Source organism: Carassius gibelio, chromosome A22 (assembly GCF_023724105.1).
Source record: "Carassius gibelio isolate Cgi1373 ecotype wild population from Czech Republic chromosome A22, carGib1.2-hapl.c, whole genome shotgun sequence".
Classification (NCBI taxonomy): Eukaryota; Metazoa; Chordata; class Actinopteri; order Cypriniformes; family Cyprinidae; genus Carassius; species Carassius gibelio.
The window spans coordinates 13,405,450-13,428,597 of record NC_068392.1 but is presented as its reverse complement, the minus strand read 5'-3'; the positions used below and the strand labels follow the sequence as shown (position 1 = coordinate 13,428,597).

The 23,148-nt window shown below is 39.7% G+C and overlaps 1 protein-coding gene across 6 annotated transcripts in view; it reads right to left on the bottom strand.

Annotated features, from left to right (window-relative positions):
* The window catches only part of LOC127943076 (CREB-binding protein), a 34,696-nt gene that overhangs the window by 4,159 nt on the left and 7,389 nt on the right, over positions 1–23,148 (bottom strand). The window contains exons 2-28 of one of the 6 annotated variants that reach the window (XM_052539210.1): positions 20,191–20,807; positions 13,753–13,917; positions 13,423–13,666; positions 10,827–10,940; positions 10,242–10,460; positions 9,506–9,599; positions 9,258–9,395; positions 8,867–8,984; positions 8,592–8,763; positions 8,109–8,171; positions 7,895–8,007; positions 7,633–7,812; positions 7,286–7,525; positions 5,562–5,708; positions 5,274–5,454; positions 5,076–5,194; positions 4,745–4,984; positions 4,514–4,602; positions 3,163–3,243; positions 2,955–3,011; positions 2,634–2,711; positions 2,469–2,536; positions 1,193–1,343; positions 896–1,042; positions 665–778; positions 412–577; positions 80–301 (exon numbers count right to left, since the gene is read on the bottom strand). In XM_052539210.1, coding sequence (XP_052395170.1) covers positions 80–301; positions 412–577; positions 665–778; positions 896–1,042; positions 1,193–1,343; positions 2,469–2,536; positions 2,634–2,711; positions 2,955–3,011; positions 3,163–3,243; positions 4,514–4,602; positions 4,745–4,984; positions 5,076–5,194; positions 5,274–5,454; positions 5,562–5,708; positions 7,286–7,525; positions 7,633–7,812; positions 7,895–8,007; positions 8,109–8,171; positions 8,592–8,763; positions 8,867–8,984; positions 9,258–9,395; positions 9,506–9,599; positions 10,242–10,460; positions 10,827–10,940; positions 13,423–13,666; positions 13,753–13,917; positions 20,191–20,807 — 4,337 coding nt within the window. The remainder of the gene's footprint in view (positions 1–79; positions 302–411; positions 578–664; positions 779–895; positions 1,043–1,192; positions 1,344–2,468; positions 2,537–2,633; positions 2,712–2,954; positions 3,012–3,162; positions 3,244–4,513; positions 4,603–4,744; positions 4,985–5,075; positions 5,195–5,273; positions 5,455–5,561; positions 5,709–7,285; positions 7,526–7,632; positions 7,813–7,894; positions 8,008–8,108; positions 8,172–8,591; positions 8,764–8,866; positions 8,985–9,257; positions 9,396–9,505; positions 9,600–10,241; positions 10,461–10,826; positions 10,941–13,422; positions 13,667–13,752; positions 13,918–20,190; positions 20,808–23,148) is intronic. The other 5 variants (XM_052539212.1, XM_052539213.1, XM_052539211.1 and 2 more) reach the window with 5 other exon arrangements.

Genomic DNA, 23,148 nt, shown 5'->3' with positions numbered 1-23,148 from the left:
ACAAGTGTCTATAACGGATGTTTGGAGTTTATAAAAGAGATAAAAGAAATTCATCTACAGATTATCAAAGAAAATTAACCTTATGAAGAGTATCCGAAAATTTTAAAAAAGACACAAGGCTTCTCTCATTCACCTCTGGAGTTTCACAAGCTGCTGTGTTTTCTTCTTTTTTCCTCTCCTCTTCCTCTTGCTGCAACTCCTTGATGCTCTCCTCCAACACATTGGGCCAAAAATCACCCTCAAAATACGGGAGTTCGTTTGCACTCGTCAAACGGTCCTCGGTGGCTTGCTTAAAGATGTCCTATTAAACAAAAACGCATCGTATTTATACCATATAACTGTGTACTTTTGTGAATCATTCCATTTCAACAAAATTAAGGTTTTTGAAAGATCACATGGTCCTTGCTATACCTTGTAGTCATGCAGTATCCGCTCAGCAAAGGCCTTGTCCAGCATTTTGCGGTACCACTCCTGCAGACGCTTGGGTTTTGGGATTTTCTGGTCGGCAGGGTGACAGTGGAAGATATAGTCATCACCTTCACTAGGTGGACATGCCCAGATGTGTGCCGTAACGTATCTGCGGCGTTCAAAACGTTTAAAGTTCAGGGAATTGAAAGGGAACTGTATTTGCAGACTCGAGGAAGATTTATATGATGAAACCTACCCAAGCTTCTTGACGTATTCCAAATAGCCGATGAGGATTTCATGATAGACTGCTGTTCTCAGCACTCGAGGTCTGAAGAAGTGAATACTATCAAGGTACGATACATATACCCGTCTAAATAGGTACAAAAAAGACAAAGAGACTTTTACCTTTATTGCATGATAAAGCATTACAATATTGTGTTGCAGTATATGTCTGTTTTTTCTCTAATGAACTTGTGTTAGAGTTCACCTGGTGTTAGGGAAAGGGCATTCAGAGCCATACTCTTGCACGTGCATGCCAAAGAAACACATGTCCACTCCGTCAATTTCCTCAAAGGCAAAAAGTGCTTTGGTTCTGTAGGGGAAGCTCTCAGGCATTTCTCCTGTGTCCACAAACCTGAAATGAAGCAGGGGATGAAACCCACCTTTACCTCTTCAAAGAACATACACTAACACACCACTATAGCATCAATGTTTTGTTAGATGAACCAATACAGAAATGGGTGAAACTCTGAAAATAAAAGGTAAGGATTGAGTTTAAGTTTACCTGGCCTTCATGCCAGGTTTGACCTCCACCGTTTTGTCTGAACTGGCTACAACTCGCACGAACACCTCTCCAGCTTCTGGATGGTTCTGCCTCTTCAAGTACTTGTTCACTCGATCCTCGATGTACGTGCCTAACCGTGTCGTCTGCAACCCTGGATCGAAGACAACAGCATTTAGCCCAAAAACACTTGTTAAGACAGGTTTAAATTAAACCTGATATTTTTACTGAAAGCTTGAGAGATTTCACCAATAAGAATGGTAAACAGATGCAAGCATGTTTGAGCTCTATGTATGCACGTTGATTAGTGGTCAACTGATATATCAAAAAGGTGATATATCGCAAAGGCCGGTATATCGGCCGATATTTGGCATTTTTCAAATATCGGCATTGGCAAAATATTTTTTTCTGCTTGGCTGATGTGTTCCGAGGTGGGACTTTTATTTTGACAGCGCCTGAGCACACAGTGCTCACATTCTCCTTGTTCGCTGTCGTTGTAAACCGTTCTGTCTAATAATCTGATAGAACGGTTAAACTAAGGAATTACTGTATACAAAAAGTATTATAACGATTTCTTTTATGTTATCAGTAATAGAAAAATACTTTCTCGTTTGCCATCAGCATTAAGCAAATATGCATTTATATAATTTAAATAAATCTTTGAATGATTAATGAACATTTGATTTCACAAACCTTGCAGACTTGGTGGAATCCAGCTTTGAGATCTTGTAAAGTGTGCATTTTTATCCAGAATGATCGCGTGTTCTCTGTGTGACGGTTGAACTGTGTGAACTGAATGCTTTAAACTCGTGATTTGAAATTATGGTGCGCTTTATGCATTTGTCCACTGTCATATTAATGTAATTTTCTCTGTGTGCTGTATGTAAATAAAGATTCCCAATGCACACAAACTTCCAAGAATACGAAGTGCACTTTTTGGTTATAGTTTACTTCCTTTTTAATTATATTTTTAATAGATATTATTTTATTTGTGAAAAATACTTTACAAGTATGTTTATTTTATGCATGTATTTTTTTAATCCATTGTCAAATTAGTTCACATTTCTTAAATATATTAAAAAAAATAAAATTATATATATCTTTGGTTGCATGGACTTTTAGCGGAGAGAGAAAATCTCCTGGGTTCCATTTAAAATACATCCATTTGTGTTCCAAAGATAAACAAACATCTTACAGGTTTGGAACGACATGAGAGTAAATGAACGAAGTAAACGTCCATTCAGCATTGATGCATCACATGAACAATCCTATTACTTACTTTTAGCCGAAAACTTGTTCTCTTTTCTCGTCTTCCCGCTCTTTTTCAAACAGTTATCACAGATAAAACTGCAGAGAGAAATGCTCATTAGTGTCGGCTTCCCGCAACGCATCCATAATCGATATCAGAGCAACTCGGTTCACTCTGAGGTGTTTACAAACTCACCCTAAAGGCCAGATAGCCTCATAATGCAGGACACATATCTGATGCATCTTCCGCCCGCAATCTTTACATTCAACAAACCTGAGAGGAGGAGAACTGATTATAGGGGGGTGCAATCATAATCAATTGATTAGTGGGGGGAGTGTCTATGCCCTATGTTGCTGACAGCAGGGGGCACCAGTGAGCAGAAGCCATGCAGTGTAACAGCGGACAAATGTATGAGCCAATAATGATTAGTATAGCACAACTATTAGAGCATGTGCTACTAGTGCATTGATAGTCGCCTCATGGAATTCTGGGAAATTAAGTGAAGCGTTTACTTACGGCTCAGGATCTAACGTGTCATTCTTCTTCCTTTCGAACTGGTCTTTAGAGATCATGCTGCATACAAAGTACAATTTGTTGAACATTTCAAACAATTCGGTTCATTATGGAATGAAGAAAATGAATCATTCGGACTGATTTCGATGATAAAACCTCCACAACCGAGCTTGAATATGATCACAAAAAGAGAAGGTGAACGATCACTTACGTCTGGGGCTGAGCAGGATCATCTCCTAGCGTCACATTGTCTCCCTGAATCTCATTGAAGCACTTCTCGCAGAAATGATACCTGTATAGTCACAAAACACAACAGTTCACTTCAAGATATACAGAGGCGCACAAGAGTGACTTTTTAATTCATTAATCCAAACAGAATATGTACAAAATTGTTTGATGATCATTCCCTTCAAATCTTCCGATGCTGTAATCAGTGTGAACGGAATGTGAATGGCTTCCAAGGGTTAAGAGGGAAAGGAAAATTTGCTGAACATTTACTCATCTTCAGGCCATCCAAGAAGTAGACGAGTTTGCACTGATTTGTAGAAATGTAGCATTACAGCACTCGCTCACCAATGCATCTATTGCGGTGAATGGGTGCCGTCAGAATGAGAGTCCAAACAGCTGATAAAAACATCACAATAATCCACACCACTCCAGACCATCAATTAATCCAACATTAAGCCATTTTAACTTTAAACTAATTTCTGGCCAAAATATGAGTTCCTTCTGTGAAGAAGTTTATCCCCTGTTGTCCTCTCACATCAAAATATTTGACTTAAACTGTGTTTGATCTGTGCATATTTCTCTCCTGATTTAGACAAAATGACTCTTTCACAGGAGAAAGCAATATTATGAACAAATGACTCCCGGTTTTAGCCAGAAACAACAGGTTTGAAGTTTAAAACACCTTAATGATTGATTGGTTACTTACAAAGATGCAGCTTTTCGCTTCACAAGATGTAAATTGATGGACTGGAGTGGTGTGGATTATTGTTTTTATCAGCTGTCCTAACACTCATTCTGACGGCACCCATTCACTGCAGGACTAAATTTCTCCAAATCTGTTCCAAATGGATGTTACTATATAAGCAAGAGCGGCTGTGTCTGTGAGCCAATCATCTTATTTGGAGGTTCTGCAGTGACGTGCTCTGTGCTGCAGGGGGCACAAGGGAGCCTGCTATGAATAAGCAGGCAATTCACAACAACAAAAACGAATCAATGTGCCAGTGCAAATATTACAACTGCCAATAAATGAGGGCTGGCTGGAGACTTCAAGCAGTGTATCCATGAAGACAGAAATAGGGGGAGAGGATTGTAATACGTTTAGAAAATACATATGAACAGGCCTGAGAGTAAACTATGTTAGCGGAAACACCGGCACACGAGGAGGTTTATCGTCTGATCTAACAAAATGTGTGTCCAAAAACACCACACGACTGAACGAACTACACCACAGGAGAGAGAGCATGTCTGCTTCAACTCCAGTGTCCTCCTAAACGTTTTCTAAGGCTGTCGACTTCATGAGATCTACCTAAAAAAGGGCACGTGTCTCATCTCACCTGTTCTGATAGCTGTAATAAGTGCCGTCTCGGGGAATTGTACATAGCTGCTTGCCGTAACAGCACAGTGTCTGAGGAGAAAACTCGTACTGTGGGAGGAAAGGAGAAGAGAGAGTTCAGACACATGACCGGAAAAGTCTGTTTACCTCCAGTTTCTGTGCAGTCGACCAGCTAGCATCGAAATACCGGCGGTTCAAAACTAATGTCGGCCTAAATGTCAGTTCCCCTCACCTTCCTCCCGCAGCAGTAGCCGAGGCTCTGCATGACGGGGTCGATCTCCAGCTCGAACACCTCGGCCAGTTTGGAGCAGTACTTGTACACGCGCGACGTCTTCCTGTTGTACAACCAGGCGTTGTTGAACATCAGCCACACGTCATCTACATACTGCCACGGCTCCTGATACTGACCCGTGTCCAGCTTGCGCTTGATCGTCGACAGGTCTATGGGGTTCTTCACGATATCAAAGTAGTCCTGAAAGCACGAAAGCAAACATAGTTCAGTCAAATGTGTACTTCATATATCATTCAGTGAAGACACGTGCATATGTGTATGTGAGACTCACAGGGATGCCAAGAAGCATGGGGTCCACCGGCTGCCGGAAGGGCAGAGACTCTGGATCTTGCCTGTACAGAGACTCCAGGGTGGGCATCAATGCCTGCCGCAACTCTTCTGGCTTAAAGACTGAGAGGAGAGACGGGGACACATGTACGATTAAAGAAAGCACCAGAAATAAAAAGACTATAGAAATATCAGTTCATACTTTTCCTGCGAGACTGAGATGGTGAAGAGGACGCTGTGCCGTTCGTCTTGCTTTCATCTTCTTCTTTAGTCTCTGTCTTCAAGTCTGTCTTTTTGTCCTCGGTCTCCATTGGCTCCTGCTTAGCCTCCGACCCCTCCGGCTCCTCCTTTTTGACCAATAGGGAGCCCGTGTCGTCCTCCGTCTAGCAAAGGCACAACAATCATGAAAATCTAAAACTGAAATGAAATCTGGGTTGGAAAGACTTTATTCTAATCTGCTGATTTCTTCAAACATATACACAAGACACACCTTCATCTTGGGCTCTGTTTTGATGCACGTGTCGTATTCTTGCTCTTCTGTTTTAGTGTTGCTGGGCGGTACTTCAGACACGGCATGCTGGGAGTGCAGCTCGGCGCTGGCTGCCGATGCTGGAGTGGGCACACGGTTTTCACCGCTCTGAAAGACAAAGCATCAGAGTCACTGCCTTGAAATAAATATTATTTGAATTTTGTCTTCAAGCTGAGCAATTTATGGCACTGTGTTGGAAAGATGACATCACTATATATTTGTTACAAAACCTCATGAGCGGCCTACTGAGGTCAAAGGAGCACTTTCCACACAGAGGCTGTTTGAAATGATGGCCATCAAGCTTATGCTGTATTCTAAAGTTGAAGGATTGCTGTCGGCCAATGTGAGACCCGGACTGTATTTTGTAAGAGGGATCACTGATTGATTGGCTGTTAAGTTTGGCGAGCGAGTGTACTGAGAAAAAGAAAAGAAAAAACGCAACAAAACAGTACTCTCTTTGCTTCATTTTATGGTTTGTATATCGGCAGTCCTAGCGTTTCAAGTTTTCCAGGAGGAATACAATGAATTACAATTAATGAATACTGACACCTTCTGGTATGGAGAGTTATTTATGCAGTCTTTGCATTGCGTTCAAGTGCAGACTTTTGGCCCAGATGCAGGAGGTGCGAGGTGACGACACAGTCAGCTTTGGGTGCCACTAGTTCTGTCTGGTGTGTCTGGGCTTTAACGCATCACGTTTAGGCTGATATCAGGCAGCGGTTCACATATCCTTTGAGAAGAATGCAATCCAAGAATGCATGGCGATTTGACCAAATATGACTCTTAATACTATTTTGAAGAAAAATAAATAAATAAAATAAATTCTAATACTTGAGCATTCTATATAGGTTTGTGTTTAGTGTAGAACTGTGATAATAGCTTGGCAACGTGCTATTTTCGAACAGTTTCTGTTAGGTCTGCATGATTAATAAATATAAAAACAAAATCACCTCATGGCTTAGCGGAGTTATTAAATCGCAAAGGCTGCGATTTAATTAAATAAATGAGCTGAGGTTTTCAGAATGAAGCATGGCACAGTGTTCATATGCAAGAAGCTCACGAAAATAGTAATATTAAACATTTTGATTAATATTATTATTTAGTAGTAGCATATTAATAATATTATCATTTAATAGTAGTAATATTTTTTGCGATATATAATTTAATATAAAATAACAAATATTTTATTACTAAATAAAAATATTCTATTTAGTAATTATGTGTGTGTGTATATATTAGAGTTGTTCCGATTCCGATACTAGTATCGGAAATATCACCGATACCACAACAAATTCTGGCATCGGCGAGTACATGAACCCATATATAGATCCGATACCTTTTTCAAGACCAAGTTATGACCACTAGCTTTGCCTAATCACTGCAAGGTTCTTCTTTGCTGCTCAGAATAAATTGAAAACACAGGAAGTTGTGCCGTGTTGCCACAAACAACCCGTTTAGAGCAGAGAAGAAGAAATGAAAACGCGTTAGCAGCACTGATCTATATATGACTGGATTCTAAACTGCCCGAAACTGTGCAATCCAAGCTCCTTGTTGGGAAGTGCAATGGCACCCAACTCCCGACCACCTCACAATCAGTCAATTATGAGGTTTCATTCTAGTGAAGATGCTACCTATGTAGGAAGCTCACAAGGTTTTGGGTCTGAGGATGGATCTGCGGGTCTCACCGGTGTCCCAGGGTGCTGCTGGGCAGGGAGGGTCAGCTCGTGAGGCGGGGTGCACTGAGCAGGGGCGGGGGTGGGTGTGGAGGCCTGACTGGGCTGCAGTGCTGCTGGCAGGTTAGTGGTGCTGGTGGTGGCGTTGGGGGGCGGCGTGGCGCGGAGTGGAGCCTGAGGGGGCGTGGGGCAGCTTAGTGGAGGGCCCAAGGGGCCAAGTGCATTCAGGGAGAGGTTAGCGTTCGGCTGCTGCTGGGGAAGGAGAGATCGCACGCACACAAGCAGGGACAAAAAAAAGTTTAGTAGGGACGTGGTCGTGCAGAACGAGATCACTCTAGGACGTGAGTGCATGTGTGCACCTGTGAAACGGCCGCCTGCGTGTTGGGCTGGCCCATGTTGACATTCATAGCGTTGGTGTTGGCGGGGAACTGAGGTTGAGCCGTGAACTGTGTCTGGTTGGCCGTCTGTGCCACCGTGTTCCCGCCGTGAGCTCCCAGCATGCTTTGTGTGGGGGGCATTCGTGTGGGAGACATATTCATCTGTGAAAATATGACGAGAATTATACAGTGAGATATGTGTCCGGAGAGCAGAAATGAGAGGGATCCAGACATGGAGACCGACCGTCGGGACTTGGTTCATATTGATCTGTTGATGGTTTATCGGAGAAGCGGCACGTGTTCCCATGGGAGACTGAGACATCGGCACATTGGGCATTGCACCGAATGGATTCAACCCTGTTGGAAAAAAAACAACAGATAAGATCGATAACGTTGTTTAGAGTACAGAAAACAAATGCATCTCCAACTGGTACTGGCTACAAATGGGACTGAAGTACCTTGAGACGCCTGCATGCGATTGATGATCTGATTTGGCACATTGGGCAAAGGCACGGATCCATCTGAAAAGAGGGTCAGAAACTGGTCAATTTTGTGCATTTATGTCTGTTGTTTTAAGACATTAAGTATGGCATTTTACATTGCATGCATCTGCTGACAAACATGATGCCGGGCGACTGATGACCGAGCGATGTAGCCCATTAGAATCCAGTTAAAGACCCCAAAACTCAACACACAAATTTGAAAAAATAGCCCCATGTAAGTATAATATCTTCTAAGTTCTATTTACATCTTATGATACAGTTTAGCAGTATCACTTAAGCAATTGTGCTGTTTTTTTCCTGAAAATCCGGACAATTGCAAAGGTGATATTGATTTTATACAACAGTTCAATAAACAAGAAGTTAATATTGTGTTTTAGAAACTAAAATTGTTCCAAGAAAATCCACGGCAGAACAACTTCTAGTTTTTAAATGACTTACTCTGTGGCCGAGGTCCCATGACGTTAGGCGGGTTGAGGGCCGGTGGCTGTTGTCCCGCAGCAGTCATGGGCGTCTGGTTGATAATCTGCTTTTGTAACCGGGATCTTCTCTTCTCCTCCAGCTCCTTCTGGATCTTATAGATCTTCTCCGCCAGAAAGTGATAGTACTCATCCTGTGCAACACGCACAGACGACAGTGTTCATATCAACATCATCCATAAGCCACTTTCACATCAGCCTTTCGGATGAGGTGTATCCCAGGGGGTTTGTGCTCACCCTACTATTGGCCGACTCATACATATCCCCTTCCACTTTCCGTGCATATGCCACCAGGTTCTCCATGCGGCGGTCCTTCAGGGCGGCGGGGTCTGGCGTAGGGAAGATGGCCTGAACCCTAAACAGTCACAGAGAGTAAAACACTTTCATTTTATTTAATGCTGTTTTTTTACTTCCTATTTATGAAAGACTCCAGGAAAAATGGTTTCCACACCAAAACAAAAAAACATAAGAAGCTCAACTGTTATTACAATTGTTATATTACGATAGAAAAGGGTTATTTTAAACTGTTATAATGTTTCACAATATTACTGTTTTTAGGGTGTAACAATTTGAATTTATTTGAACATTTATAAAATATGTGTCTAGTTTAAGAGCAGCGTTCACTTACAGTTTGTGCACAAGGTGGTTGCGGAGGTCCTGCGTGACGTGCTCGTGCCAGGCCTTCCTCACTCCGGTGGCTGACAGAGGGGCTGCTGTGGGCAGGTTACCCATGCTCCCTACCGTAGGGCCGTCCAGCATCAGCTGACTGAGTGAAGAGGACCAGGAGATATTCAGTGAGCAAACAGCATTGAGACAACAATTCTGGGCAATTACGAGCTGGGAGTGTGTATTGATCAGTGTGTGTCCGAGTCTTACTTGTTAGGGTTAAGTGTTGATGGCACAGTGCCATCAGGGAGCAGCTTAGACTGATCTGATGTCGGTACGCTGATTGAGTTCATCTGACCTCCCCCTGGACAAACAAAAACAATAATACATTCAATTAAAATACGTAAAACTATAATCTTTAAAAATAATAATATACATAACTGAATAGCAAGTGATATAAAATAATATGAACTGCTAATACATACAAATCTCTCGGATTTAATGTTATTTTTCTGTACATTTGTATATCTATCTATCGCTCTCTCTCTCTCTCTCTCTCTCTCTCTACACACACACACACACACACACACACACACATATATATATATATATATATATACATACATACATACATATACATACACATACACATACACATACAAACAAACATAATATTTATAATTGTAAACATTTTATTAATAAGAAATAAAAACACACAGATATATATATATATATATATATATATACATATATATATATATATATATATATATATATATATATATATATATATATATAAATATGTAATTCATCTTCCCTAAATCAAACATAATATACTCTCAGATAATTTGTATGAACAATATAAAAAGAAACAATGTATAACAATAAATACAAATATATAAACTAATACTCATAAAATGTTATTTTTAATATATAACATACACATAGACCTTATTTTTGGTTTTATTCATATATTATATTCTCCAGCAATAAAACAGTAGTTTACCGAGTGTGCTGATGGATCTCATTTGTGGCGGCGTCTGCCCGGGGCTCTGCGTCTGTGCGGGGGTCTGGCTGCTGTAGGGGAGGCCGAGGGCAGCGTACGCCCGCTGCATGGAGCTGGGGTCGATGGGTGTAGAGCTGGGCAGAGCAGGAGCCGTCTGCTGCCCCGTGCCGACCGTCCCGACAGAGCTCTGCAGACCAGTGCTGGGGGGACTCAGCATTGCTGTAACGTAGAAAAGAGATGCTGTAAGACGACATCTCTGTATTTCAAACCAAGATCTGCGTGAGATTTCATGTCTGATTCTGCTTTATCGCTTAACATCAAAACAGAGGAGTGTAATGGTTACAGACACTTAAATGAATGTTATTTACCATCAAATGACAATTTATTACAGCTGGAATATATTGCATTTACATTATTTCCATAATTCCCTTGTGAAAAAGAAGAGTTATCAGTATTATTGTTATTAGGTGTAATAAAAATTCTAAAGACGATATAATTTACACAGTAGTATTTCTTAACGTACACACATGAATTGTACTGTGATGAGGTACAGAGGAGGTGTTTGCTGGAAGAAGAGGGACTCACGTTGCTGGTTGCGTTTGTCGCTGGCGTTCTTCAGCGGGAGGCAGACGGGACAGTCGTGCCTCGTGCAGTTCTTCCAGTGCGAGATGATCTGCCTCGATGAAGCACAGTGAGCCACTGCAGAGACAGAGACAGAAGAAAGCCTGAGCCAAAGAGCAAGTGTGTCCAACTGCGGCAAAACTGGGAGCTAAAAGATCCTGTGGGAGAGCAGGTCTGCGCAAGTGGTTTTACCAAACCCATAGCTAAGAATCACGTTTATATCTTTTTTTTGTCCTCAAAGGAAGTAAAAAGATACTACAAATGACATAAAATCACAGGCAAACGGATTCTAACTGATGTTTAATTACAGTTATCTGGAGAGGGATTTCCAAACAATGAAATTCCGGAGAAAATAAATAAGTAATGTGATGATATTTATAATTACTAAGAGAAAATAATTAGAACTTAGAATTTTATCCATGTACTCAAAATACAACTTCATTTATATGTAAATAAACTTTATTCACTTAGTTTAGACTTAGAACAAACTTCAATTTCATTAACTTGAATAATTCTGAAATAAAACAGAACACAAATATTAGATTAAAAACTTTTCGTTAACTCAATTTAACTTTGAGATACATACTAAAAGTACTAAAGGTAATAAAATTCAACGGAAAAATAAATAAAGAAATATAACAACTAAAAAGTAAATGAAACCGATAAAACCAAAAACGAATTAAAATTAACCTAATGTGAATTAAAATGATACTGAAAATATTAAAATAAAAGCTAAATCAAAATTCTAATAAATAGTATAATAATATAAAATAATAAAAACTGGCTACATTGTTTTTACTACACTTCCTGTGGCTTGATTATGCTCATATTAATCAAATTATTATAATCAATTAAAAAAAAAAAATACATAATTTTTTACTAATTATATTCAATTGTTAGAACTTCAATAATTTATAATAATTAACACTACTAATTATCTTGAATTTATGTAAAATTAATTGATTTAATATGGGATTATTAATTATATTGAACAAATTATTTTAATTTACACAACTAATTTTTTTTTAAATGATTTAAAACTGAATATCCATAACACATTATAATATAATTATGATATTTTCTATAATAGAGGCAAAGCAGTGTTATTTCCCATTGTTTAGAGAAATTGTGTAGCTATTACAATAGAGTTGTGTCCCACAGCTCGTTTCCATTATCAACACAATTATGATTTATTGCTGCTGTGTCACACCTGGTTTGGTTGCCGGTTACAGAAGGAAGTGAGTTCTGCCAGAAGAGCTTTCAGGAGGCACCAAACACACAGTCTGCAAACACATGATGCTTTAAGAGTCGTCTCTAGCCTTCATGGTCTTCCTCGGGAGTCACAGCGGCCAGTGAAGAACAGGAAATGAGCTGGCACCGTGGACGGCACGCTTGGCACCAGGCTTATGTTTGAATTGAAATGAAGCCCTGTGCTCCGGCTCCAACAACAACTAAAGCTCTGCAAGCAAAGCAGCCGGCGCAAGCCCTCTCCTGCCGTTTGCCAAGCCCTTAATATTGCATTATACCATGAAGAGCACAAGTTTCTCTCTAAATTAACTGTTATACTTGAGACAGAGCAGAGCGTTTGCTCTGGAAATTCCCACTGTGAGTGAATGAAATCTTACTGGTTGTGAACCCAAAGGTGTTCGGCCAGAAGTAAACTTTAAGGAAGTGCTCTGATGTAATATAGCAGGGATTGATGATAAGGATTGCCTGAGGGCCAGTTGAGGGATTTTTCACTGCTGCATCATCACACAAATGTATCATTTGCATGCGTTTTTAAGCCTTTTTCTTTTAAAAATTCAAGCATTTTTAACAGCAACTATTTTCTTTTTTTGTGGCAGGGCCAGTAAAAATTTAAAGCACTAGCCCGACCAGGCCAGTCGAAAAAACGACTGAACTTGTTTTAATAAACAATATTATATTTGGTCGACCAATATATCGTCAAGGCCGATATATCGGCCGATATTTGGCATTTTTTCAAATATCGGCATCAGCCGATAAGTTTTTCTGCTTGGTCAATGTGTTCAAGGTGAGCCTACTTTTTTATATTATAATTTTATTAAATATTTATTTATTTGTGAAAAAAAAAAAGTAATCTAAAGTAGGTTTCTTTTACACATTTATTTTTTAATCCATTGTCAAATGATTTAACATTTCTTAAATATGAATGATAAAAATATTATATCGGCTTTATATCAGCTATCAGCCCCCCTGCTTTCCAAGATATTGGCATTGGCTGTCAAAAACACATATCGGTCGACCACTATATTATATATTATATTGCAATCATATTATATTATAATAAAGTAACATGTTTTGTTAATTCATTCCTTAATACATAATGTGAAAATAGCGATTAATACAATTCCATTGATACAATGAACAATATATTGGTTTAATGTAACACTATCTGCAAAACTTTTCATGTTGAGGTCAAAGCAGCATGTGACACTCACGTAGAAACCCAAATTGTGAATTGTATGGATAAGACTTGTTTTATCAGGCAAGCATTTGAGTTGGGATCAGCTCTGGCGACGGGCGTTTGACGTTGACTCACCTTGGCAGGATTTGCCGGCCTGGCAGTGCGTCATGTGGTTGAGGACGTTCTTCATGGTCCTGCAGTGGGGCAGCGCACAGGCCCGCACCTCGTCGTTGGCCTGCTCGCGCCGCTGGCACTTGTGGGCATGGAGCAGCAGAACCAGCTGCTGCTGGATCAGCTTTCGCTTCTCCGGGTCGGCCGTGGGGCCCGCGGACACACCCTGACCTGCCACCATCCCCACCGACACCTGCAGCTGCTGGGGCTGTGGGCGAGAACCAACAACGGCGTCACAGAATGAACTTTCGTCTGCAAGCTCACTCCAGTTAGTGTGCGTGATGGGAGACTCACCATGTTTGGCACACTGGTGACCGTCGCTCCCTTTAGGTCAGTTGGAAACTGGGGCAGGCTTTTAGGAAGGGCGCCTTTATTCTGAGCGTTCACACCAGCCGAGCCCATCTGTTGCCCTCCACCCTGGTACTGACCGAACGGACTGCTGCCACCAGCCATGCCCATCTACAAACCCAAGAAAACGGGAAATATCATGTCAGACGAGTCATCGGAAGATTCAGACACCTGGTCATTATTGTTACTATAGCATAGGATAAATAAGCATCGTCCAGTGAATTTTCAAGGGGGAAATCCACTCATCTGAATAGGAATGATTGGGAATTTTGAATGAGGGCGAAAGATTTCCCCATGTACATTTTGTAAGTTGGTCATGCGAATTCACCACATTCAGCAACAGAAAGCTGCTTGGTTTGAAGTGACTTCTGTGTGAGCTGTGCATCATCCATCACTGCATTGTTGACAACAAACAATAGACGTTTTGTGTCAAAGTTTTTCTAATGAGACGGCACATTAACAGATAAATTAATAATACAAATAAATCGAGATATATATATATATATTTTTTTTTTTTTTTTTTTTTGTCATTTGGTCAGGTTTTATTAGTTTAAGTTTTTCTGTTTCTGAGTTTCTACATAGTTTTACCTATTTTTATTACAGTTTTAGTTTAATACATCAAGCTAAACTAAATAAAAAAATCAGAAACAAAGAAATAAAACCCTGCAACAATTAGTTTCATTCATCATAAAACACATTTCTAACCAAAACATAATAATTTACTCCATTTTAGTGCTCACACTACACTTTCATTCCACTGAATTCCATTCATACACGCGTTTATGAATGTGGGAAAGCAGAAATGCTAGTGTTTAGAAGTTTCACATTTCACTGCATTTGTTCGGTGAACTCGCATCTGCAAATTCACTTCCTGAGTGTGTGTCTGTGCTGATGTCCAGCAGTGTGCCGGCCGTCTGCTCTCCTCTGTTGACATAACTCCAGCAGACCAGATAAAAGAGGCCAGCTGAGTGGCACACGCACCGAACACTCCTCCCTCCCTCCGCTCTGCTCACTCATTCATACACACCAACACACTTCTCACGCTACTCTCTGTGCTTACTCATACACACACACACACATTATCTGTCTGTCAGAGCAGCCAGGATTCACTCTCCCAGCAGATCTGCATCATGCCCAGGATTTCCTCACTCTTGTCAATTATTCACCCTCATGTCAGTCTAAACTAACATGTAGTTTTTTCTCAGTGGACCAATGAAGACATTTAAAATAGACTTTTATTAAGCATTCAAAAAAGAAAACATGCACGGTGGTGACTTGTTGACTGGATGGAGGCAGATTTTCCTTTTTTTTTTATTCCATTTCATTTTCCACAAACTGTCTTGCATTTATTTATTTATGGACTGCTTTTTAATGGTCACATTCAATTTTAGTAATCAAAAGGCATGTCTAAATTGAAATCATGAAACTTATATAATTAACCAACAATTTATTAAAAGTTTTATAAACATTACATTTTTAGGGCCCTATGAAATAAGTTTCCAAATTCTGCAGTAAATATTGAATTTTTCCTGAATTTCAATTTTATTGGTTTAATAAAAAATGTATAAAATCACAAAGCATGTTATCATCAATTGAAAGTAAAAAAAAAAAAAAAAAAATTATATATATATATATATATATATATATATATATATATATATATATATATATATATATATATATATATATATATATATATTTTATATAATAATAACTATATTTGGAATCAGCACCTGAAAATAAGCAAGAAACAAGTATTGTATTTCATTAAGCATATGTGATGCAGGCTGGTCTAATGAGCAATTTTTAAGAAATGCAAAAATCAAGCATTTTTTATTATTATTTTAGCCCTAACCCCTATAAATTACTAGGGATTTGAATTTGTAATACAAATGCACACACCAACCATTTCTGACATTCAAGTGCTACTTTCAGACCCATCATCATAGAGACTCGTTTTGTTCATCACATTTGCATAGAGCACAGATGAGTTGTGCATGCATGTAACATGCCACTTTACACAGAGCTTTTCAGCTGCCTTCCCATAAAGCATAATTCTGGTGTTATCGCAGGACTTCAAACAAAATGGCAGAGTTTAAGAGAGTTCTGGCACGCAACCGCTCTCGCAAAACAAGCAATTAAGCCTAATGAAAAACACAAGAGCAGGAATGACTCCTGTAATCAAACAATGAGGCAGCACAGCGCGGCTCAAGATAGAGAGTTATAAAGTGAGTCCGTCTGCTGCTACAGTGACAGATCAAACTGGACGCACGGCTTCATTTTTTTCCATCGCAATACTGGAGCGTTACAGAAGATATAGGGCTGGGCCGTGAGACAATATTATCGTATATCGGCGATGTCTCATAAATATCACGGTATTTTATTAAGTTGGTGCGTTTAACAGTTTCTGTAACTTATTACACAAAGGGCAACGTGGTTAAGCTTTGTTAACTAGATGTTAGGGCTATGCAAAAAAATCGAATTGCGATTTTCATGCGCATCTTGTCAGTAAAAACGCTCCTGTGATTATAAGTACAGCTCAAGCACGTTACTGTCTATGGTTCAGATCAGGATTGCCAGGTTTTCAAAACAAATCCTGCCCACTTGCTTCTCAAAACTAGTCCAAAACTAGCCCAATCATGTTTCCAGGAGGGCGGCGCGCGCTCAGCTGCTGTCGAATCACAACACAGGAACCCCTGGCCCAATCAGAACTCATTACGTATTTCTGAAGGAGGGACTTTATAGAACAAGGAAGACATCAGCCCGTTTTTATGACAGTGAAAACAGCAGTATACAGATAAGTGAATTGTGTGAAAAATACTGTTTTTTTACATGCGAAACATGAACATGTTATAATGCACACTGTAAATTTGTATATTGTCATTCCTTACCCACCTAATTGTATTTTTTTTGTAATTTTTATTCCTTATTGTGTTTTTTGTTCTGTCGCTGTTATGTTGCACTGCAGAGCTTCTGCCACGAAAACAAATTCCTCGTATGTGAACATACCTGGCAATAAAGCTCATTCTGATTCTGATTCTGTAAACACAAAGCTTCAAAAAAAAAATTAAAAAAAACAAAAAAAAAAAAAACACGAAAAACATGACCTTTAAATAGACAAATATACACAAGTTATATCAAAATATCCCATTAAATACAATCAGTTATGCGTTAAGTGAACGTAAAGTATTGAGAAAGAAAACAAGGGTGTATTGGATCCATGCGTTGACAGCAGCTGCTGCCGCCAGCCATTAATGTTAATCAAAGAAAAAAAGAAAGAAAAGGAAACCCCTCACTTATCTTGACTGACTTTTGTAACCTCAGTTTAGATTTTATTTGCCTGTTGTTCTGCGCTGACTACTGTAATGGCAACGTGCATCTGTGTATGCGATTATTTTGGAGATGGGTTACAATATAATTCATCCTTACTATAATTTATCCTTTAGGCCTTTTCTATTTTGATCTGCTGTTTAATAAAAGTTAAACAGAAAGAAGTCAAAAAGTAGCACTCCATGTGTTTCTGAATATTTATACTATAAATGACGAAAATCCACAAACATAACCGGTATAAATAAAATACGCAAATTCAGCGCCCGTTTCAGTGCAATATTTTCAGATTTTTTTAAATGGTGTAATTATGCTGAGAAATTCTTCATTCATTTAAAATATTAGTAGGCTTTTCAGCCCATCACTGAATATAATATTGTGGGCATTGTATTTTGATTAATAAAATAAAAATGATAAAAATTAGACAAAAATGACATTTCAAATCATCTTCTAGATAAAGCAGTTATTTTTATTTCATTAAAAAAGGGCCAAATGAGACCTTTTTTCAAAAACAAAAAAAAATTCCACATACTGTAGATTATTGTTTCTCCTCTATGCACCTTTCTGAAACGCATCATTTTTTACAAAGATAATCAGACTGAAAAGCGAGTTGTGCTCTGATTGGCCAGCTATCCACTGCATTGTGATTGGCCGAATGCCTCATGCATGTGATGGAAATGTTACACCCCCTTAACATACTGTGATGTGTGTCCGGTCAGAACACCACTGCCACAAGACAAAAACAATAAAACCCATTCCGAACGAGCCATTAGTTGCATCCAGTGGGGACATAATTACAGATTATAATGACTTATACGGTGTTTGACATCAAACAGCTTGAAAGATCAAAGACCATTTTTAACATAACTCCAACTGAATTCGTCTGAAAGAAGAAAGTCTCATACACCTATGTTGACTTCAGGGTGCGTAATTTATGGCTTAATTTTCATTTTTGGATGAACTAACCCTTTAACCACTGATTTCTAGTTGTGTCCTGTTTTGGAAGGGCAAACAAAGGAGGTTTTCTTTCACAACGAAACAGCATCTCCTCAACATGGCGCCAGACCCATACAAGGACATTACCCCTGTCTTAGCTTCACTACACTGGCTTCCTGTCCGCTTCAGAAGTGATTTCAAGATTTTGTTTGTTTGGTTTTCATGATTTTAAATGAACTTCATAAAGAATATCTCTTTGGGTTTGAGACGTTAGTCTTTGCAGCTTTAGGGATCTTGTCTATTCACAAACAGCTTATTACACTCCAAAGAGAAAGGAAAATTTGAAATCGCATCATATGGCCATTTAAAGGAAATGTATTTTACCATCATGAAATGTGTCTACATAGGTGATAACCCAACAAGAAAGAGAAACATTGGAAAATAGGCATATTTTATTAAAGACATCATGACATCAACATGCATTTATCATTTTTACAATCACCGCCAGAACGTCCAAGTTCACCATGATGAACTAAAATTGGGTTATATATATATATATATATATATATATATATAATTAAAGCACAATTTTAATAAGAACAGAGTGGAAATTATTAGCAACACCAAAAATTTTTTTTTTTTTTTTTTTTTTTACAGCAAATCAGAATATTCAAATAATTTCTGAAGTATCATGTGAAAGAGGACTGGAGTAATGATGCTGAAAAATTCAGCTGTGCATCACAGGAATAAATTACATTTTAAAAAGACATTCAAGTAGAAAGCAGTTATTTTAAATTGTAAAAATTTCAACATTTTACTGAGCAGAAGAGACTTCTTTGAAAACATTACACATCTTACGGTTCAAAAAACTTTTGATTGGTGGTGTATATATAATATATTTAAAACCCCAATTTTTTATATTAGAATGATGAAAAAGTTGTTTAAATCACCGATTCAACGACTCACTCATAAACCTACTTGTTTCATTAAGGCGGGCGTACACGTGCGATTTTTGCTGTCGTACGAGTTCGCATGCGTTTTTTTTCAATCGTTTGGAAATCGCGTATGCTTGTATGGTCGCCGCTCGCATCATTTGCGATGAATTACGAGCCGAGCAGAGTGGCTTACGAGCACTTCCCGACCTCCAGATCATTTTTAAACATGTCTAAGAAGTTCGTGAGCTATCGGTTTGAATTCATGACATGTGTGCGGTTGAACGAGCCGATTTGTTGATTTATCTGAAGTCAACCAATCACGAACTAGGAAAACCACAGAAGAAGAAAGACGAAGACGGCAGCACTGTAAACTCGCTGAAGTCTGACAGGAACAGTGAGCGCTGTTAAGATATTTGAAGCGCAGTACTTTCAAATGGGGATTTGCTCTATTTTGATCACTGCCAGATAGATATCAATGTTTATATCTGAACTATAAACTTTATCTCAGTACTTCTGTGATAATATGAATGACTGTAAGACAGAAATAATACTGTGTAGTTGAAAAGACCATTTGTGAAGATGTTTCTTAACCAAACATGCTAACCGCTCTCTCTGTGTCAGCGGCAGTGTGAACACAGATTTGAATGATCCGGTAAGACTTTGTCAAAGGTTTAACAGACTCGGGGAATCGTCTTCATTTAGAAATGAGATCGAGAGGGTGTCTGAATCGAGATCGCGATCTTTTAATAATTAATCGTGCAGCTCTAAACTCTACTTAACTAAATTAAATGATTTGCGGTTTATAGCGTGCAAACAAAACCCTCGGACAAACTAAATGTCTGCTCGCCATCAGCGTCAGCAGACATCAGAATATTCTGCAAAGTAATAGCCAATTATCTGGAGAAATGATTCAGTGCCATGACCTGAGGTAAAGTTACATGATTTGTGTGATGCTCCACTAGGAATTTATACAGTAAATGTGTAACCGAATACAATTTTTTTTATGTGCAATTCGAAAATTTTATTAAAATCTGCTGTTTCCAAAGGATTTTTGTACAAAATGCCAAAATGTACATAAATGCACATGATTGATAATAGGGATATTCATCAGGGACAATTGTCATTCGTGCCATCTTAAATCTTCTCATGACTCTGAACTCAAAATGAGTGAAACTGGCCATCTCACCTTGTTGATATTTCCGGCTTGCTGGGTGTTGATGCCCATCTGCTGTGCCCCCTGTGTGAGTGTCTCTGCCAGGACACTCCCCGCTCCTCCTGGTACCGCCCCCCCTGCTCCTCCCGCCCCTACAGAAGGTGCCACCTGCATGACGCCACCCTGGTACTGCATCCCCGGTGCTCCTCGACCGCGGCCTACAGAGCTCAGAGTCCCATTGATCACCTGACCTGGCTGTCCGCCTGCGCTCTGTCCCATCATGCCACTGTTCAGCATGGCCTGGGTAAATCCCGTGCCGAGTCCCAAGCCAGCCGAGCTGGCATTATTGCACTGCGCCCCGGGAGTGCCACCTGGTTTCTGTGTTTGAGACGGGTGAGAAGGGGAGCCCTGGCCCAGGGGAATCTTTCTAAGCCCACCCAGCTGAGGTCCGATGCCAGCACTGCTTCCAGGCCGTAGCAGCTCGGAGAGCTGCTTGTGCTTGGCAGCAGTGTCAGGGACCATGGGGCCGTGACCGCCCGTACCTGCAGCCCCGCCGTTAGAGGACATGGACATCAGCCCCAGGTCTCCATTAGGAATCAGCTCATCTGGAAGATCGTTCTCCAGGTCATCCCAGGAAAGTGAACCCAACTCTGAAGAAACAAAGTGTGTGTGTGATTATTCTTCTTATAGACCTTAATGCACACAAATTTGACTTGAACGAAAATGATGATTTAAAGAATGTTACAAAAACGTCACGATTTCAAATCATGGGAAATTGCTAAAAAAATGCTGAAAAAGGTTCCACATGCTGACAACTCTGACTAAGGTCTATTAAATTTCATATTAAGGGGATCATTTTTAGACACCTTATAAATATTGTTTAAGCAGTTCCATGCTGTGAGGGAAAACTGCAGAGAGAGAGAGAGAGAGTGTAAATCAACATGCCTACATGAGGCTCAATATGCTGCGGAGTCTGCTAATAGCTTTAATAAATCCACCTTATCTACTAAAACCTGCTAATGAACGACTGACACGTTACACACACACACACACAGGAGTGTGTATGATACATCAGACCATCTGGGAGGAAGGAGAGGTTCTCAATCACCTCCGTGAAAGTGAGACTAACCACAGCTGTTAGTAACTGCCACCAACACAACAGGACGGATGCTAAGAGAGGATATCACCACTGATTCAGGTGCACAATTCATGGATCTGATAATGAGACGCTCGATGTTTGTCTAATGAGAGCGAGCCCGCTTAAACTGTAGGCAATATATATAGCACATACTGCAGAATACACTATACACTAGTGAGGTTAAATGACAAGCACAGTTTGTAAAGTTTGTTGCAGGACTGTGTATACTGCATCGCCACACACAACTGAAGTTTAAGTGACAAAGTAGCATACTGCTATTTGTTACTTTTACACACACTGCACAAATATAGAGTTTCTCACTGATTGCGCATAATAACCACTGTCCTACACGGTTTCTTTATTTAACAGCAGAATTAACAGCAGTGAAATTCTCTTTCACTTGTCCCATCACAAAATCCACTTTTCCCGGACAAGCTATCCGCGTCTCTGATTGAGATGCAGCACGGGTAGCACTGAGCTCACACCGGTTCGAGAGTAAACACAGACGTTCTGCCAGACGCTGCAGGTGCTAAACACGAGGGAGGCAGGGGTAGGGATCATCCCATTTCTTTCACTCCCTCACGGAGCAGCTGGCTGTTTAATGATCCACATCACGGAGCCAGACTCGTGCACATGCTCGCTTACACACTCCCCTATCCAGTGCCAACATCCCGCCCACTCTGTGCTCGGAGCCAAGCCAAAATGCAAAGCAACATACACATTCGGAAGCACTTTGGAGTCCCAACAGGGATCCAGAAGCTTGTTATAGTGGCTCTGGGAGCAGGCTATAAATAGTCTCTTCACAGGGCAGCAGACCACAGCTGTCGTTCCCAGCGTCTGAGAGACCGCGGGCCGTCTGAGCTGAGACAGGTGCGCATCGCCTGGGATTTCACTCGGATGGGGAGTAAAGCAAGGGATACAAATAAACCAAGACTTTTAGCACAGCTTCATTTAATCTCAAATTAATGCGATTCAATTGTTTAGGCCATGGGATGTTAATTTACCAATGTTGTTCCATATTCATTCGAATTCCGATTCCATTTCTCAGTTATGATATCAATTTTGATACTACAATACTTTCATTTAAGAAAAGGAAACACACACTCCATTCTACTCCATCGGTCACAGAGAAGGGGACTATCGCACCTCAGTCATCAAAAACACAGAGAAAGCCCGTTACAGACCAGAATGGCATGTTGAGCGAACAATAAGCGAAAATTATGAATCTACACACTGTTTGCCACATTTTCTCAACTGATTGTTGGGAAAAATCTGCAAAATGTAGCTTACGACATCACATTTGTACTGGTAGCCAGAAAGTCACCGGCCAAATCCATAAACCAAGATGCAAAGACAGGCAATGTGTCAAACTTTCTACAGGCTCTGTGCAGGACTAGTTATAACCTTACAAAACTATAGATATCTAGACATATTTACACACTATTCTAGTGGTGTAACGATATACCACGCTTCGTTTCATATAATGGTCTGGTTCTATTTGCTGTGGGTGTAGGGTTCATGGCACGAGCAATGGTAAAGAACACTAGATTCACTTTTAACTTAATAATAATTATTACTTAAATGTTAATGCATTAAAAATGAAACTTAAAAAATTGGGTAACACTTTATTTTAAGGTGTCCACGTTATATGTACTTATTATTATAATAACAATTAATTATGCATAATTGCAAGCAACCCAAACCCTAGTACATTATGGGTTAAAACAGCTTGGATGTTTAAAGTGGCATGACTTAAGATGATGTGCAAGTGGCAATTCCCTGAACTGTCCAAAACGCACACTAGTCTTGTATTGCGTGCAGAGAAAAATGAACATGGATATTATGGATTTGTG